The sequence below is a fragment of the Astatotilapia calliptera genome, chromosome 7, assembly GCF_964374335.1.
Source record: "Astatotilapia calliptera chromosome 7, fAstCal68.1, whole genome shotgun sequence".
In the NCBI taxonomy this organism is placed as follows: Eukaryota; Metazoa; Chordata; class Actinopteri; order Cichliformes; family Cichlidae; genus Astatotilapia; species Astatotilapia calliptera.
This window is the reverse complement of record NC_137428.1, coordinates 26,431,989-26,451,614: the sequence shown is the minus strand read 5'-3', so window position 1 is coordinate 26,451,614 and position 19,626 is coordinate 26,431,989. Positions and strand designations below refer to the sequence as shown.

Genomic DNA, 19,626 nt, shown 5'->3' with positions numbered 1-19,626 from the left:
AAGGCCAGTACCAGAGGACCTCAGGGTCTGCGAGGGTTCGTATGGTAAAAGCAGATCTGAGAGATAAGAAGGCCCAAGACCATTAAGACATTTAAAAACCAATAAAAGAACTTTAAAATCGATCCTGAAACACACGGGGAGCCAGTGCAGCGATTCTAAAACCGGTGTAATGTGGGCCCGCCCTCTGGTCTTCGTCAGCACACGAGCTGCCGAGTTTTGCAAGAGTTGTAAAGTTGAAATATTCTTCTTAGGAAGACCAGAGAGCAGGGCATTACAGTAATCAATGCTACTGGTAATAAAAGCATGCATCAGCATCTCCGTGTTGGCCCGAGAGAGAATAGGGCGGACTCTGGCTATATTTTTTAGATGATAAAATCCAATTTTAGTTACATGTTTAATATGTGGGATAAAACCAAGCTCAGAGTCAAAAATAACACCCAGGTTTTTCACTTGTAGCGAAGGACATAGTGAAAATGCCTCTAATTTAGACAAGAGTTTCTCTCTCTGAGCCTCAGGACCGACAATTAAAACTTCAGTTTTGTCCTGGTTAAGCTGTAAAAAGTTTTCTGCCATCCAAGATCTTATATCCAAGATACAGTTAAAAAGGGCATCCATTGGTCTGGTGTCATCAGGAGACACGGAGATGTACAGCTGCGTGTCATCAGCGTAACTGTGGAAGTTCACTCCATGCCTCCTGATGACACTGCCGAGAGGGAGCATATACAAATTAAAAAGTACAGGGCCTAAAACCGACCCTTGAGGCACACCACATGTCATTCTATGGATCTTAGAGGAGCATGTATCCATACTCACCATAAAAGATCTGTCAGAGAGATAGGAAGTGAACCAGTTATGTACAGCACCAGAGAGGCCCACCATGTGTTTCAGTCTGTTTAAAAGAATAGCGTGGTCTACTGTATCAAAGGCTGCGCTTAGATCCAGTAGCACCAGGACTGAGAGCTTTTGGGCGTCCCAGTTACATCTAAGATCATTTAAAACCTTTAGGAGAGCAGTCTCTGTGCTGTGGTTCACCCTAAATCTGGACTGGAATATCTCCAGGATCTGTCTATCATTGAGAAAATCAGTAATCTGAGTAAAAACAAGTTTTTCTAAGACTTTACTTAAAAATGGTAAGTTGGATACAGGTCTGTAGTTATTAAAATCATTACAATCCAAATTGCTCTTCTTCAGAAGGGGCCTCACCACCGCCGTTTTAAAGGCAGCAGGGAAGACACCCAACTGAAGAGAGCAATTCATCATGTATAAAAGCTCAGCCTCAAAAAATCCATAGTCATAGGTTGTTGTTTTTTTGTCTTCACTATGTTTCATAGTCACTCAGTGTTCATGGTTTCCTCATAGTTTTTTCACTGAGTTTCATAGTCTTTTAGTTACACGGTGTTCACAGTCCTCTTTGTTTTAAGTTTCATGCTTTGTCTAGCTTTATTTAGCTGACAACGCCTCTCTCTCTGCATCTGCATCTGGGTCCTGAAGTCAAAACACTCCGGCGCACCTCGTTGTTACAGTACCAGGGTTTAAGCCCATTATCATAGTGTTTGATTTTTTTTTTTAAACATTCCTTATTATTAGTAGTAGTAGTAGTATTAGTAGTAGTAGTAGTAGTAGTAGTATTGCCTCCACAAAAAAGATTGCATGCGTGTTTTTCTGTCTAAAACATGATAGTTCAAAACGTTTTGAATTAATTCTGATAAAACTTTGTAGGGGTGTAGAGTGGGGTTAAAATTGGGCTTACATCCACCAACATCCACCAAGGTCTTCAAAGTTAACATAAAAATTTATTGGTCAAAAATTGACAAAAAGCCTTATAACCTAGCTTAACTATGATTCTTACAGATGTGGTACACACTGTCAACATATACAGAGCACTGTATAAAGATTTCAAACCAACTGTCACATTGACCAACTGTTACATTGACCTTTGACCTCTCATTCAAGGTTAATAAATTGATCTGAATGGCATAGTAATGCTAATATAGATCTATTTAAAACTGCCACTGTTTGTATTAACAACATATAGGAATACAGGGCATGATGTATGGCAATTTTAAATAAAAGATTACTTTGGACCTCTGACCTCTTCTTCCAGGTCAAATAAGGTCACATTTCTTTAAAACTATCCTTCAAACTCTGCTGTCTTTGTTTGTTTGTTTTGGCAACTTTTAACAAACGATATGGGTGAATGGGGATTTTTTTTAATATACCATCATAGTTTGGATCCAAATATCATGTCATATTTGACCTCTGACCTCACTTTTACTTTTCACGTCTGCCTTTCTTTTAAGTTGACCTTAAAGGTGTTATTTTTTTTAAAGAAAATGGTTTTTGTTGTTGTGGCTTGGGAAAAAGTAATTTGCAAAGTAACTGCATAAAAGGGTGTGCTGTGCATGATACTTTTATAATAAATTAATGTAACTGATCTAAAAACTGTGATAATGTTTAGATACAGTATATATGAATAAATCCCTACACTCTAACTAGACTTCACTGTCTGATTACATTCACAGGGGTAAATCTGCAGTGTTATATGCATTATTATTACTAAACAGAGTGTTTTATGTTTCAGGGAGATGAGGTTATCAGATGCTGATTCTGAGAGATGAGCTTCTTATTTATAGAAACAGAGAGAAAATAAAAAGCCTTTTTCCTCTTTAACAGTTTCTCTTTTTCTCCTAATGCGGCACGTCAGCTGTGTTACTTTGTCTGTCAAAATGTACGTTTTGTGTCATAAATCTTTTAAATGTTGGCTGAAGTGCAATAAAAATATTCAACTACATTAGTGTAGAGGCAAGTCTCACGTAAGGACCTTGAATAAGCCTAAATTCAGTGTAATGTGGATTTATGTTGCAAAGGTTATTCATCCTTGGAGATATCCCTCGTAGTGAGTAAAACAGAGCTGTTAAACTTCATCACTATAGTAAAGATATTTTATTTACCCCTTTCCTTGCTTGTCCATGGCTCAGGTCCCTTACCTCACTTCCTGTCTTTGTTTTCCCATCGCTGATTGGCTCCTGTTTTTTCTGCGTTCCTTAATTGACTCACCTGGTACACATAAGACGACTGCACTTCCTTGCGCTCTCACATGGCGCAGCGGCGAAGGGGAGCTTATTTTGGTCTTCTCTTGAGTTTACTGAATAAATTTTTCTTCAAGTTAATGTCTAACCTTCTAAAAACAAAATGAACCTTAAACACTGGAGAATCATTGACATCTGTATTCTTTACAGCAGTCCTTTCATTTGAACCCCCTAATTAAAATGGTACTTTGAGCTGGAGTCATGTTACTGTCATTCACAGGGAACAACTGAAACCCTCAGATGTTCCGGTCACGAAAGTCAACACTTTGCTTTCCTGCAAGATTATAACGTTTGGTATCCTGGAGCTAAAGGTGCTGGATGTGAAACAGGAAGCCAAACAGTATGTCAGCATGTTGACACAGACACACAATGGCTGCAGGATAATAAACAAGACTAGCAAAGCCAACAAGATCCAGACCCTGATCCTCTGCTTGCTAATTATTATATTTATGAAGGAACTTTAAGCGATAATAAAGGAAGCTGGTTTATGATTAACTCATCCACTCCCCATTCTCAATGATTCTTCAGATATCCAAATCTGGATCTGGAGATATCAAACCCTCTGTATGTAAATAACCAGCAGTTTCCCAAATACAAAGGCAACCTGAACAGTACCTGGTAATTAAACCACCAACCTTTCAGTCAAGTTCTTGTCCGCCGCAGGTTAGCCATCACCCTACATCTGTTTCCTCTGCCATGTCCCAGTTACAATGATTTGTCAGTTCTCGATGCTTCAGCTAGTTTACTATACCAATCCTCGCTGCACAAGATGATGAGATACCTTCTAGTTTTCTTGCATCACTATTACAGGGTCCCCTACTGAGTTGTTGTGATCAGCTTTCAAATTCTCTAGTTGCAGGCTCCACTCAGCCTCTTATTTCCATTTCCTCTGGGCAGAGGCAGTGTTCTACTTTAAGGCCATAATCATCTACATCTCATGCCTTGCAAAGGCAGCCAGTACTACGACCACTTACTAGTAGAGCACGTGCATACCAGCTTGAGCGCCCTTCATTCACCACACTTTACTAAAGATGAAATGCAGTGCGGGATATTGCAGATGGCACTAAGTAACTTACTTGACCCTAATGAGACAGTACTTTAAATATAAAGCTAAGTGACTAGCCCTTGCCTTTTATATTGTTTATACCCATAAATTCAAACTGTTAAAGGCAGATATTCTTTATCTCCTTTTATCTCTCCATTCTTTATCAGAGTAGGTGAAGGCCATGCTCTTAATAACTTTTTGTTGTTGTGTACAAACTCTTCTTCTTGGCACCAAGGATGATCAAGGACATCCAGAACTACGCTATGGCTGCAATGTTGTTCTTCTCCTTGAAAAGCTGCCTGCAGAATGCACTAGTCACTTTAAACAGCATCTCTAGAGGTAATGACGACATAAAATATGACTTACCATTTTTCTCATCTTAGTTGGAAACTGTATCAATCAAGAAAAGAGATTTATACCATCTTCGTTACTATGTTACTACGTGTCCTTTTGGCTCTCGGAGGAGGCGGACGCACTTTTCTCCTCTCTTCTCCCTTATCTTCCCTGCTTAGCTCTTATGTCCTTGTCTAGTCTCGTTTTTTTTGTATTACTTTCCCTGGAACACTCTCTCACAGTCTGTTTCTAAAACCTAAAGAGAATTATGGATTTGATCAACTGGTCTCTGAATGCTATTGACACCCTTTTCTCAATGAGAAGTCTGGGCTCAGGAGAGCCCGAGTGCCCTGGAGGGACTTTCCCTGCCGGATACACGATGGACGGGTGGCAGAAATGGGGGGTCGTGTGCCTGGCGGGACTGTCGATCGAGGACGCTGAAGATATCTACCTATTCGGAACCATGATAACAGGGTTCTTGCTGATCTGAACTGGCTTGGCCCTGGCTTATCGGAGAATTAAGAAAGTGGAACTGGCTGTTCAAACCCCCCAAGGCTGCCCGCTGGGATTGAAACGATGGGACGAGGCACGACTTCTCAGAACGGGCTCATTGAAAGCAGCATGGTTAAGACCTTGGAGACGCTTACAGCTGCCGTGAATACTCAGAATAACACCTCTGAGCGTATATTGGGTTACATCAAGGAGAGGCCTGCTCAGAATAACACCTTTGAGTGAAAGTTGGATTACATCGTGGAGCAGCTAACTGCAGTCGTGAGGTCTCAGAATCGGCTCTCTGAGCAAAAGAATGACAACACCAGTAAGTTTGATACCATCACGGGGAAGCTCGTGGTTCTCCAACGAGAGATTGAGAGACCAGTGTCGGAGTGTTAAAGAACAGCTTTGAAATTCTCATGAGTTGTTGCAAAAGAAAAATTACCATCACAATCCGGCTACCCCTTCAGCGCCAGCTGTGGGCTCAAATCTGGAGCCGAACAAAAACTCTCTGATAACGACTGTGTTTAGTCTGTTCCTTCCCATTCCATGCAAGGCCACCTAGGTTGGCTGGAAGACTGTTTACTTAGCCTGGCAGGGCGAAGGACACTGTCTCAGCTGAACTATGGACACGCACACACATACATATACTGATAAGCACTCACTGACGCATCACCTTCCCTACCCCGGATCCAACGCCACCTCCAATGCTTACCTCCCCTCTGATGTGGACATTGGGACAGTTGGAGGCGCAGTCGAAGATTGCAGCGGTCCCAGATCAGATGTGCACACTGGAACTCTTTCCCATGTTGCTTGTCTGCGTTTATTGTGCTATGGTGTGTTGATATCTGTGCATTCCTGTATTATCCTTTTGTGTTACATATTTCGATGTTTTTTTTCCTCGCTACCTAGCCTGACCTGTCTCCCCAATGTGATGTTTGTGTATTGTATGTACGGTCGGCAAGGTCTGTCATCTTGGTTGTGGGCAAAAGACCTGCAACTGACAAATAAAGGCTATCTCATCATCATCATCTCATAACTCCATACTTCCCCCTAAAACAATTCTACATAGAGCAAATAAACTTTGTGTTTTAGTGCAGCCTTCAGAGCCTTTTGCAATGTGTACAAAAAAAGAGCAACTTGTGTATATTGTTGCTTCTCTGAACAACACATTAGCAAATGTCCCGGGTTCACTGATGTATGAAAAGATAAAAAAGTACTGGGACTCACCAGGCTGCTTCAGAGAACACCTACAAGTCCTGTGAGAGGTAAATCAGAGATCTAACAATGTTGCTAGCTTTATAGTGCAGATATTGTATCTGCACTATAAAGTGCAGATACAGCATGCTGACTGTGACAGCATATTTCTCAAAGTTGTGAAATGTTTCTACATAATAGCAAAAGAACCCTTGAAACATGTACAGTTCTTGTAGTATGTCCACCTAAATGGGAAAGCTGAAAGTTGTCACTCTTTTCTATTTACCAAGAAGTTGAAACCATTCGAGGTTCTTTAAGAGTCCTGATCGCTTCTGTCCTACACCTAGATAAGGTTTTCACTATGAATGCTTTAACTGCAGGCACTAACTAGCACTTTCAGACCTCACATATCTTGTATTGTTTCTTCATAGAAAGTAAAAGCATCTTCAAAGCATCACATTGTCATCTATTAAGGCCTTTCTACTGCTTCTCATAGGCTTTGACTATACCCACCTTATTACTCCTATTTCTCCAGTCAGATGTATTATCTTAAGTCTCATGGGTCTCTGCTGCAGTCAAAACCCATTTAGGATGGATACTCCAAGGCCCCCTCACAGATCTCCCGTCACATAACCGTCCAGTGCTGCATGGGAGTGTTGAAAGGTTTTATAAACTTGACAAAGTGCCAGTGTGCAGTTAAAAAAACTATCAAATCCAACCAGGACCCACAACAGAAGCCTTAGAGGTTCAAGATGGCAGTTACCATTATGGCACTCCCCTTGCAAGGCCAGCAAGCTCCCCCCTCACAACTCCAGAAAGGTGTGAAGAGACAAAGTATAAATACTTTGTTACCGTATTTTACTTGAGTATTTTTCTGACAACTTGTTACTTTCACTTCCTTCCTTTTTGCACAATTATCTTTACTTTCTACTCCTCACACTTTCAAAATAGGCTTGTTACTTTAGGTTTAACACATTTGAGTGAAGCTTTTATTTCAGATTGCCACACGCTTTGAAACATCAAACTAATTTGAGCCTAAATGGAGGGAACAATAATACAGTACTATTGGTGTATCCATGACAGAGGCTTATCAACAACACATACTTTTATAGCATTTACAGTTCTATAATTAGGGATCTATAATTGGGTCAGAACAATCAGGAACTGCGTTTTTGGTGCAAATGTCCATAAGCTGTAGTGCAGTACTTTGGCATCTAGCTAGTGCTACAAATGAGAAGTGAGCATAAAAGGAGCAATGTTGGGCGATCAGCTCAACAAAAATCAGTAAACACACAAAGTGTGTGCAGTTTGTCAGTCTGCTAGCTAAAGGTGCAGCAGCTGCTCCTTAATTTCCCACAATGAGACACAACTTCACCCAAAGATGGAGAAAGATTTTAAAAAAAAAAGATGGGCCATGAGAGGAAGAAGAGAGGTTATTTTTAAAGGTATGCTTGATAAACTGAAAATGTAAAGCTTCCATGTAATGTCATAATTATTTAAATCAGATATTGGTTTTTTAAATGATATGAAGTTATGGGTTTGTTTGTTTTTTTCACTTTGTGAAACATCCTGCAAAAGCAAATTTTATATTGTTTAAAGGTTGCATGAAGCCCGAGTCTGAGTTAGGTTACATCAAGTGCAAAGATTCATTCATTCATTCATTCATTCAAGATTTAGATTCATTTGCTGAATTCAACCTTTATACCAACATTATATGGTCCATTATTAAGTTGGTATAAACGGCATACTGACAATGTAGGGAATGGAAATCGGGTAAATCCACAAAGAGCAATAAACCTCAAATCAGCAGCAGCAGCACAGTTCACATGAGCTCTCAGTATAAATTATTGTGTTATGATTCTTTTCGATCGGCCAAATCCCACTTTAAGCCCCAACTGTTCTCACTTTTCTTTGTAAGCATGGAGGCAAACAAAAAAAAGTTTTTCAAGTTCTTTCAATTTTCAAGTGTTAATATTATTTCGTAATTATAGTAATATAACACAAGGTTTATTTAACTTTATGCAAAGACAGTGGGTAGCTATCTTCAAAGAGCTTTAAAGAGCTATACTTTCTTACTTGGAGTGCATTTCAGAGCCTGCACTTTGTCACATATTATTTGTATTTGTACTTCAATATTTGTATATGTACTCACGTAAAGAATGTGCCACTGCTGCATGCACTGTCTCTTATCTGTTGATCCAATCAAAGCAATCTTGTCTGCAGACTGTTATGAACCCTAGTTGATTGTTTATCCTAGATTAGTGACTGGTTCTCCAACAATTACCTTTAAATTTTAACAAGCATGAGTAGGGATGGGTATTGATAAGATTTTCACAATTCCGATTCCAGTTTCGGTTCTGTTTAATGATTCTATTCTTTATCGATTCTCTTATTGATTCTTTTAAAAAAAAAGGAGAACACTAAGGTCGATTAGCTTAGAACTTTGTTTTATATCTTCTCTTTGAACAAGATAGAAATTTAGGAGTACCATGGCCTTACAAACCCAACAGTGACATCTTAAGAGATCCAGCCTATGGTGGGGTGTCACAGGGTCCCCAGGAAAAAAAATTGTAAATGTAAAATTATAAAATAAATATTCTTCTGTAGCAATAACAAAGTATAACATAAATTATTCTGTAGCAATTACACAAGAATATCCAGTAATGTCCCTGCCAACAATTAAACACATTCACTTACCGAAAATCGGGGGCATCTTCTGTGGCAAATGGGTGCAAACCTTTTACCACAAACTTAGACACTGCTCGGTGACATTCGTCTATCCTGGCCTGAAAGGAGACGCTACCGGTAGACTGCAGCGAGAACTGCCAGCATCTGAGCCAGCCAGACTCTGTCTGTCTCTCTCATCATGGTCACCTAAATGCACAGTAATGGCAGGTTTTGTAAGAAGGCAGATCGCGCTAACATAATATGCACTGTTAGTTGATTATTTACCTGCCGCATTAACGGGAGAGGACGTGCAAACGTTACCGCTGCCGCTGGGTTGAGATTCACGAGTCCGGAGCAGAATTAAAAACATGACATTCATTTAAGGTCATCGTGTGTTTTGTGAGCAAATGCTTTTGCATATTCGTAGTGTTTCCTCCCTTAAATGAAATATCTACTTTTCAAGTATTGCAAGTTGCCCTGTTGTCATCCGTTCTCGTAAAGTATAACCAAACTTTTGAGCATTTGAGCCGCTTAGGCGCTGTGTTTTCTGCCAGGTAAATGACGCTCCGCAACGTGGTGACATCATTCGGGGCGACTGGAATCGATAAGGGAATCGTTTGCAAAAATGGCAAACAATTCCAAGGAATTGAAACAGTGGGAACCGGTTCTCAACAAGAACCGGGTTTCGATACCCATCCCTAAGCCTGAGGCCATGATTGTATCTCCACATGAACTATATCCTTAACAGCAGTAAAACACTCACTTCCTTTTGTTCAACTGTGCAATGTTCATAATCTTTATGCATTATCAGATTCCTCACATATAAAAACCATTTCACATCTCTGTCTTTCATTTAATGAACATTTTGAAATTGTAACAATTGCAATTGGTCTCTTTGACTGGACTGGGAAAAAAAATCATTGTTTTGTGATCATAATTAAATTGCAAAGGCCTGTTTACTGGTTTAGATGAATCATCTGTCTCTCACCTCCATAATACACAAAATGCCCTTCCAAACTATTAACAATAAGTTCTAGTAACTCAGCTCACCTCGACCCTATTATATACTCTTTATTGGCTCACAATTTATTTTAGAATTGATTTTTAAATTCTTGTAATCGCATAAGGAGTATAAACAGACAAGACTATTTATCTTCTTATCAACCTCCTAGAACCTGGCGTCCACATATGTGGACATCAGTTTGGGTTGTCTAGACCAAAATACAAGGTTTTGATCTACAAGGGCCTGATATCCACTTACGAGGACATTATACTGCCACTGTTCTATTAAAATTTAAAACAAATGTCCTCGTAGATGCCGCTGGCACAGCTGGCAGCCTTAACCCAATTTCCCTCGGGATGAATAAAGTATTATCAATCAATCAATCAATCAATCAATCAATCAATCAATAAGTGGATCTAATTTTTCTCAGAAACAAAAGTCAGGTAAAAAAAAAAAAAAGCAGGTAATTCTTTGTCTTTACATTCATCAGATCCCAATCAGCCCAAATAGCAAAGAGAAGTTAAATGCATGCCATGAAAGATTTGGGGTCTTAGGAGGTTAAACACACTGCTGCTCACTCTTTGTGATGTTCAGAATTTTTTGGTTGCTCCACGTATGAGATTACAGACTCTGGGAAGACAGAGCCTTTCAACCTGTGGCACCAAGGACCTAGAGTAAATCCCACTGGATTCTTTTAAAGAGCAGCTAAAACCTTTTTTGTTAAACCACTGATCACTGACATGGTTAAACAACTGCACACTGGCAGGGCCCCTGGGGATAAGATTTGCTCTAAGTTCCTGGATGGTGGTGGTTCCTATCTTTAAGAAGGTGGGACCCAGGACGTGCTCCAGCTACAGAGGGTTCATACTCTTCGGCTTCCATGGGAAAGTCTATGCCAGAGTGCTGGAGAGGAGAGTCCATTCGTTAGTCAAACCTCGGATTCAGGAGGAACAATGCAGTTTTTGTCATAGCTGTGGAACAGTGGACCAGCTCTCTATCCTCCCGAGGGTACTTGAGGGTGTGTGGGAGTTTGGCTAAGGGGTCTACAAGTGCTTTGTGGACTTTCAGAAGATATTATGGGTCATTCTATCCCTGTATAAACGTAACAAGAGTTTGGTTCATATTGCCGGCAATAGGTCAGACTTGTTTTCGGTGGGTATTGGAATCCGCCAGGGTTGCCCTTTATCACTGATTCTGTTCATAGTTTTTATGGATAGAATATCTATTCTGGGTATGTCTTACCGGGAGAATGCTGCGGTGCAGACCCAGGACTCGCTGGAGAAGATATATTTCTCGGATGGCTTGGCAATGTCTCAGCTCAATATGAGTTGAAGGAGGTGTCTGGGCTGAGGGAGATCTGGGGTTCTCTGCTGACTGCTGCCCCCGCAACTTAACCCCAGAGAAGTGGCAGAAAATGGATGGGTGGAGGTGATTCATCATTGCCAGGTTCAGTGGATTGAACTTTGGAGCAGCCATTTGATAGGTGTGGTGGGCCACTGGTTCATCTGTTTGGGATGATAAGATTTGACAAGAATTTGTCTCTTGTGTAATCTTTACCAGCATTATGGGTTAGAGGAGAAGTGTATTAGGCTTCTTTAGTGCTGTGATCCACTTTAGGGGTTAGCTTAGCCACATATTCAGTGTACTCTAGGATTGGAAAGTGCTGTAGAGTAATAAATCTGCTAGTTGTTTAAGTTTCAACACTTGGAAATCACCAACAAATCTCCCCATTCCTTCCAGTTAACCCAAGAGCAGAATAAGAAACTCCCCGTACACAAATGGGCAACTTTAACATTCTGGATCCAGTCCTAAAGGAAGTATGAGTCACTTGCCTTAGTGTCTTATCCTGGCTCTGATCTCTTTGGTCAGTGACACTGGCAACATGGGCAAATACTAGCAGATCATTTGTAGGACCAGTTTATCAAATTTCTATCAGGCCTATAGCCTGTCAGCCCTCCCTGAAGATACTTCCAATTACGGTTTCTTTAAACATTTTTCTCTCTAAAAAATGGGAGTGTAATAAACTTCTCTAGTTAGCCTTTTCCTATCCACGCCTCCCCACCCTTATCTCACTTCTTGTCCTTATTTTTCTTATAGCTGATTGGCTCTTGTGTTTCTTTATTTCTTAATTGAGCTCATCCGCCACACATAATTCAAAAAAGGCACTCCCTTCACCACCACATGGGGTGGCGGCTGAGTTATTGTGTCTTTGTCAGAGCTCAGCGTGTTGTGCATATGTTCCCTTTGTTTAAACTACCTATAATAAACCCATAATACTGGAGTAGTCATTCATGAATGTGTTCTTTGCATTTTGACCAGATGTTCATGCTGATAATAATCCCTTTGTTTGACCCTTGTAATTAACAAAAAAGAAGAAGAGTGCATTTTTATGATATTTTCTCACTCATTGTTTGATGTCTCATGAAATACAGCTATTTAGCTATCTCTTGTCATGAATCTAGAAGTTTTCTTGCATGGTGAAAAGTGACTGGAGCTGCTCCGAGGCAGCCGGGAGTTCTACATAGCCAGGATGTTTTTACCTTAAATGGCTTCATTTATACTCTAACATCGGTAATCAGGTAAACGGTATGAACTTGATAAGTCAGCCTGAGGTTTTTCAATCTAGATTTGAGCATGTTAACATAAAAGAGGTTTATTAGCAGCAGAATGATATTCATTTCAAAGTAGCAGCTCAAAGTATAATTTTAGAAGAATACAAAAAGCATAAAAAGCATATAGGTTAAAAAAACAGCACAGCTACTGCAGACAAGAAGCAGCGGGTGTGAGTGTGTATTCTACGATAAGTGATGTACACTGGCATTGTATTATTAAAAGGCACCGTATTAATGTGTGCACTTTAAGCACTGTGGTCAGTGAGACTTCACTGTAAGCTGACAGACCTCTACAGCTCAGACTGGGACTCCAAATTTTGTTTTTACTTAAGTTAGCAGTCTATGCTGTTTAATGTGCTAAACTCACGACCTTATTCTTTCAGCTGCAGACATGGAGGTGTTAAATAATCAGAGAGTAAGAAAATTAATTCCAAAAAACTAAACAAACAAGCAAAAAAAACCACATCTCCATATTAAGGATTATAAAACAATACAACTGTTTTGAAAGTGCAACCAACAGGAGAAAGCAAAGACAAAAACTAGCCTGTACCACATCCTCACACAACCAGTTCCTGGGACCCTCTAGGAATAGTGACACTAATATACGGGGAATTAATCAGTTAGTGGGGGCTGACATTGTACATTCCTCCCATCTTGAGCATAACCTGATCCAGAGCAGATTAGACCTGCAGGAAAAGTTACCATGGCAATCTAAGGTGTGATGTAAAATGTGAACCACATTAATTGAACTGAGAACCCAAAAGTCAAACAGTCAAACCTTGTGGTACCTGTTAAGTCCCAATTCTTGTTGGTACACGCCCATAGTGTCCAAAAGTTTAACTGTTTATGCAACAACAGTGTTAAACCTAATGCTCAGCAATCCTACTGCGTGTTCAGTGACAGCACCAGCTAAACCGCAGAAAGGTAAATTACCATGAAGCTTTGGGTTGAGCGCAGCTGCTCCTCTCGTGAGCCGGTGCAATCTCGTGCTGCGTTTAAGTCCCAAAGGTAATTGCCAGTTTCACCATTTACAAATAAAGTTCTTTGAAGTTGTAAACATGGGATCTTCACATCAGTAACCTGCAATTCCCACATGACATCAATGCAGCACCGTGGGTCCGACCAATAAAATGCTGAAATAAGTAGCGACAGGACGGGGCACTTCAGGGACCAATCAGATCTCAGTTCTCATTGCCCCCGCACCTGGACCTGCCCGTTATTTAACAATAACTTTCCAGGTAGTTCTTGGAAATTGTTATAATTACAGGCATTTTCTTGGTATTTTGTCACTAATAGCAACCCCTTTGTTCCAGGAAGCTTTTGACTACAGCTCCTGATTTCAAGGAACACAGAGATTTTTATCACAAGCACTACACAAGGCAAGATCTGTTTGACGTCTGTCTCAGTAAATAAGCACGCCATGGTTACGGGCGCCAAAATACATAATTTAAGAGTTCTGACATCTAAAGTTACTATAACTATTGTGCTTGGGGTTGCAAAGGTTATTTAATATCACTTAACATTAATTCGCTGAAAGGCTGTGTGTTACAAGGTTAGCTCATAGTTCCTTCTTGCCTCTGTCAGTCCCGATCTGAAAGCGAAACCACTCCAACTGGTGTCTAGAAAGAAAGAAAAAAAAACATCCTCTCAAACTAAACCAGCAAGTGGTTTCTAAGAAATGAAAGGCTAAACTTGCTCTCACGAAAGACTGGGGTAATCTCGTGTTTTATTTCACGAGGCAGTTAAATGTAGGATGGTCGATTATGCCCTAGAATTTCAGCTGTTTTTTTATGCTGATTCTGTGACTATGTGTCTCTCGTGCTGAGAACAGATTGTACATAATCTGTAAGAAAAGAAGCTCTTTATGGACTTTGGTAATCCCAGCACTCATTGGCAAGAGGGAATCCCACTGCCCCATTTATGACCCCTCATGGTATTTGTAAGGAAAAACCTCCCTTCTTCTGTTTTCAAGCATCTTATTTTCCTCTGATGAATATATGTACAGTCAAAACTACGTATTTTGACAGCTTGAATGTGGGTGTTACAAATATGCAAGAACTAAATAGGAGACTTTTAAGGCATAGTTTAGAGGTTCAGAAGTAATTATACTGATCTGCATGAAGCTCAAACAAAATTATCATCTGCAGTGCTTTGTTTAAAAGCTGTCTGCAGTCATGCATAAACTATACACACATGAGCAGAAGGCCATACTCTCTCAAGCGTTCTCTGCAGCTTCTTTCAGCCTATGTTGTTGTAAGGTGTTAGGATTCAGCCACTTCGTGTATACCTAATATTCAAAATAGATTTTTTTAAGTGTCTACATTGGCATAACCACAATCCTCAACTTCCTCATCACATAAGAAAAAATACTGATAACAACAAGTTAGCTTTCCAAGACACACTACTAAAAATGAACAAGCCACACACAGATTTAGTTTACTTCAAATAAATGTTGTTTAAGTCAAACTGAATGACAGACAAACGAAAATATAGAAAAAAATATAGTCAAACATGAAAGTTGCTCACTTAGAAATGAACAAAAATCAAATCCAAATGCAAATTCTTAGTGATAAAATCAAAGACAAGGGAATTTCAAGTTTTCGGTAGACAATATGTACATTTGCATGCTTGAATCTATTCAAATGAGGGGAACACTGTGTATGACCTTCAGAGTGTCAGTGAATGTTTCCAGCAATTCGTATGAGAAGAGTAAGTGTGTATTTGTTAGGGTTTTAATGCCCAAGAAGTTTAGAAGATGAGAAACATTAACGTGAAACAAGGACCCACAAAGACAAAGAGGTCACTGCTGTTTCCCAGCAGGTCAGACAGGTAGTTTCATCCAAAATTGCTGCAGAAATCAGCTCATTTTCCTCTTTGTCTGCATGCCAGGAAAATTCAGACAGGTCTGTTAGCTCTCTGTAGCACTTATGGTTACAGTTTATGAGTACTTCTGCTGCTTTTTCTTTCCCTATCTCTCAGTCTGGTTAACCTTCCTCCCTTCCCATCGTCAAAATGGAACGGGCTGTTCTGGAAAGATATTCTTCGCTGTGTGCTTGGCATTGTTGTCGCAACACTTCTGTCAGCAGTAAAATCATCAATGAAATTAATGTCAGTGTGCCAGTTTTATTGGCAGCTGTAGATGCTCACTCTGTTACTGAACCAACAACATGTTTGACAGATTGCTTTATGATCTGGGTCATGAGCCGTTCCCCTTTCTTTTCTTTCATCAACCCATCATTCTCTTATATTAAATCTGGTGAATTACACGTTCATGTGTCTTGTCTTGTTAGATAAGGTCAACACCTTGCTTATGTGCTTATTATTATTATAATATAATGTAGTTTTGTTTCCATGCACTCATCTGAATACAGTTTGATCATCCAAAGTATATCTATGGAAAATTCCTAGTGAATATCAGACCCCTGCCATGACCCTGCCTAATGCCAGGACTTTTCAGCACAACTGCTTGTGACAGTGTATCTAAAAAAAAAGATAATGTCCACGAGATATGTCAAATATATTGAGTCATTGCCTAATTCTTCTTTCATCCCCATCAAACCAACATTTCCACCGTAGCACAAGAAATACTGAGCAGATTACCATCAAATTTCCTGACCACACCCATGATACCTAAAGAATACGCCAGTTCTATTTTGGACATCTGTCCTTTAAGACCCCATCTCATCAGTTTGTACATTTTGTGTGGCCTTTGATGGTCCTCCTGGGAACTGAGTCCTTAATGGTTTTGGTGACCCCCTCTGACCTTTCCTCTCTTACCACCGTCTGGCCAAAATATCCACTTGAGGACTTCAAAGTCTAAAGGGCAGATTGTCATTCAGTTTACTAATATATGCTATCCAGAGGATAAAAGGTAAAATTTGCATTCTTTTGTGCACATTTGCTCAAAAATGCATCTTTATCAGATTGGCGTATTGATTGTGAGAAACTCTTACAAAGCATTTGTGTCATTCTCAAAGCAACAAACCCTGGCTTTAATGATACATTGATCTTTTAGATGTGTTGTGTACTGATAAGGCTTCTTTAAAAGGACAAACAGTCTATAGATGTGTCACTGCAATTGTGAGTGATGAGAAAAATAAACTGTTGCAAAACGTGGCTACAGGAGAAATCAGGTACAGAAACGAAATTCCAGAAATTCACAAAAGTCTGCACAAAAACAGAGCAATTCATACAATAACTGCAAATCACAAAAAAATAACAGCCACGGGTTAAAGAAAAAACCCAATGTTCATCCTTTACACAAGACTTTGTGGCAGTCTGTACAATTATAAAGCCTGGACCAAAGTCAAAGACCGGCAGACAATGCCATCACTAGAGCTATACATTTAACAGGACTGATAATAATAATTTTGTGGTCTTTGGGTGCCATTTGGGCATTAGACCAGTTGGGTATTGCAGTGTTTTTGTTCCCATAAAATCTCCATTCCATGTTCACAGAGGGAATCAATATTCTATTAGTGGGTAGGCTGTGGTATCACTAGTAGGAAAGGACAATAGAAGGCAGCAATATGAAGTTACACAATGGCACCCAACATTTACCGCTGCATGACTGACATAAAACATTTAGAAATTAAAGCTGAGCCAGTCTTAACTTTTCTTTCAGTGCTCCAGTGGTGCAGGCAAGCATCAACCAAACATATGCTTCCATTGTTTGCTTACTCACAGTGGATTTATACTTTTGTGTTAAATCTGTGCTGTAGTTACATTGTAATTGCAAACCCTATGTGGTAACTGGACATTTACCTCCCTAGAAGTGTAACTACATGTTGCCATCGACACAGAAGCACAGATATAATTGCAGGAAATGGCGTTGGCCACAGAACTATAAATTAAGCTACGGATAAGTCCGCCCATGGATAACGTCACTGAGTGTTTGAGCAGAGATCTTGTAACTTGATCAAGCCCAATACACGTTGACCTTTATTTCACCTGCAAAGTCCCAATCTTCATGTGGAGTTTATGTTTTTTTTACCACTAAAAGGGGAACGACAGTGAATGCCCTACTATGGTTATTACATTGAGGAGCCAGAGGGGGCGACACAACAAATGGATTTATTTACGTAATCATCATCATAAACATTGAGAACATAAACATTGAGAAAAAAAAACAAAGAACTAGGCCCAATATATTTTTTATATAAATTTGACTTGATTATTTCAGTAAATATTGCTATGTTGCACACTCTTTTATTTATATTTTGATAAAGGGCATCTATGGGGTGATTCACATTTCCAGTCAACATATTGTCCTGACAACTTGATAACCGCACGACATTTCTTTTATCGGCTTTTGGTCCCTTTTAAAAAACAAAAAATCACCAAAGGAGTCGCATTATGCAAAACAATATTTTTAAAAATCTTAAAACGAATTTATTTTTTATAATTATACACACGTATTCAATTTAATTTGCTCTGAAAAAAAGTTGTTTTTCTTTTTAATTTAATTTACAATTTTATTTTTTGTCATAATACTAAAGTAAATTGGTTAAATATTCATGCACGGCCCGTTTTTTCCGTATTTTGTATGTCACATAATTCAGCAATTAATTGCAACAACTCGTTGCCTTTCACAATCGCTGTGTATATGATAGGCTGCAGTGCTGCCGGGAGGGGAAACCATTACAAACGTTTTCGATGCATGAAAGCGTTTCAGTGCACGTCCTATTTGTAAACCTCTTCAGTAGGGCGATTTTGCGCGCTCCCGTGGACTCGCCATAGAAAACAAAGCTGAACGTCTTCCATAACAGCTAGAGGTGCAGACTTGAGGAATATCCGAATTTAGTCTGCATACAGCGAGCTGAATATGGATTTACTGTGGGTGTAGAATCGTTGGAGACCGAGCCTTCTCGGTTGGAGTGACAGCAGGACACTAGCGAAACCACCGAAAATAACAGCTGTGTCTTTTTTTCTCGGGGTGCTTTGTCTAGTCCACCTAACGATAGCAAACCATCACTGTCGTTTTAACCGCAAGATATTCAGCTAGTTCTTACTAGCTGCTGCCGGGATGTATCACCATGTTGTCACCAAAAAGTAACCGCTAAGACGTCGAATTGTGAAGGAAACGCAAGAAAACATCTCCCGGGTCCCGACGGGTTGTCACTGGGACCTGAATCTGTGTTAGCCACAGTCGCGGAACCCACTGTTTTTGGCGATATGGCGGAGCAAGGCTACTCATCCTGGTGAGTGCGTACAGGCATTGCGCTACCGATTGGTAGCCGCTGTTGCTATTGCTAAACCAGATTGCAATAGGTCATTAAACCAACGAACCGTATTTCTGTCAGTATACAGAAACCTTTGTCTCTTCACATCGACACTTCACATGCATTTATCAACGTCTTCAGAACAAAAGGTCACTCATCCAGATATTTTTCCATCAGCTTGATTTTTTTTTTTTTTTGCTAAACTGCTAACTTTGGCTAGCCCTAGCTAACGAGCAGCCCCAGCTGATGCCGTGCTAACATTGTCCAGCATCGGTTAAATCCAATGGTGGCTGTTGCAAGGAAATGCTAACGAGTTAGCTGCCCTGCTGATAGCTAAAGCACAATGGGGTGGTCATTTTAAAAATTTTCCTTCGCTTTTTGGAGTACGGCTGGCTTTGTTGGTAAACCCAGTTGTGCACAATAAACGCAGCGTTTCATGACAGTGTTAAAAGGCTTAGTTTGTTGTCTGTGCCAACAAATTAGCGCTAGCTGGCATTCGTCGTCGACCTGCTGCTCACACAATAACAAAGGTTCGGCTGTAGCTAAGCTAGCATCGGTGTCAAGTCACAAAAATGCAGTTTTTCCATACAGTGACAAGCGATAGGCGGTCACAGATGGCACCATCAGGTCTCGAGGTATAGAAACGATATATAACTATAGTGTCATAGTAATTTTTGTGGTCGGCGAAAGTATAGATTGCACGAAATCATTCAGAGATGATGTGATAAGTGAAATGCGTTGTCTCCGAAAACGACCTCTTTCTTATGGCCTAGTTAATCTATACTAGGTTATACTTGTCTGATCTATGAACTAAAGATTAAGTGTTTGTGTCATGTCTACTACAAGATTGTTTTGAGTCTGAGAAGGCCGAGCCAACCGGGTCTTCCCTAAGAGAGTGCATTCATTGAGTTGTACGAGTCGACTGTTTATTTCATATACTAACCTTTATTTAATGTCACACCTTCTG

The 19,626-nt window shown here is 39.9% G+C and overlaps 2 protein-coding genes across 3 annotated transcripts in view; one reads left to right on the top strand and one right to left on the bottom strand.

Moving 5' to 3' along the window:
* Positions 1 to 6,873, bottom strand: part of gnaz (guanine nucleotide binding protein (G protein), alpha z polypeptide) — a 53,659-nt gene extending 46,786 nt beyond the window's left edge. The window contains exon 1 of one of the 2 annotated variants that reach the window (XM_080304324.1): positions 6,670 to 6,873. The gene's annotated coding sequence lies outside the window, so the exon portion shown is untranslated. Of the gene's footprint in view, positions 1 to 5,674; positions 6,094 to 6,669 lie in introns of those variants that run through there. The other variant, XM_080304325.1, reaches the window with a different exon arrangement.
* Positions 6,874 to 17,868: 10,995 nt separating this feature from the next.
* Positions 17,869 to 19,626, top strand: part of sppl3 (signal peptide peptidase 3) — a 41,640-nt gene continuing 39,882 nt past the window's right edge. The window contains exon 1 of the mRNA XM_026173990.2: positions 17,869 to 18,638. Coding sequence (XP_026029775.1) covers positions 18,613 to 18,638 — 26 coding nt within the window. The 5' untranslated portion in view covers positions 17,869 to 18,612. The remainder of the gene's footprint in view (positions 18,639 to 19,626) is intronic.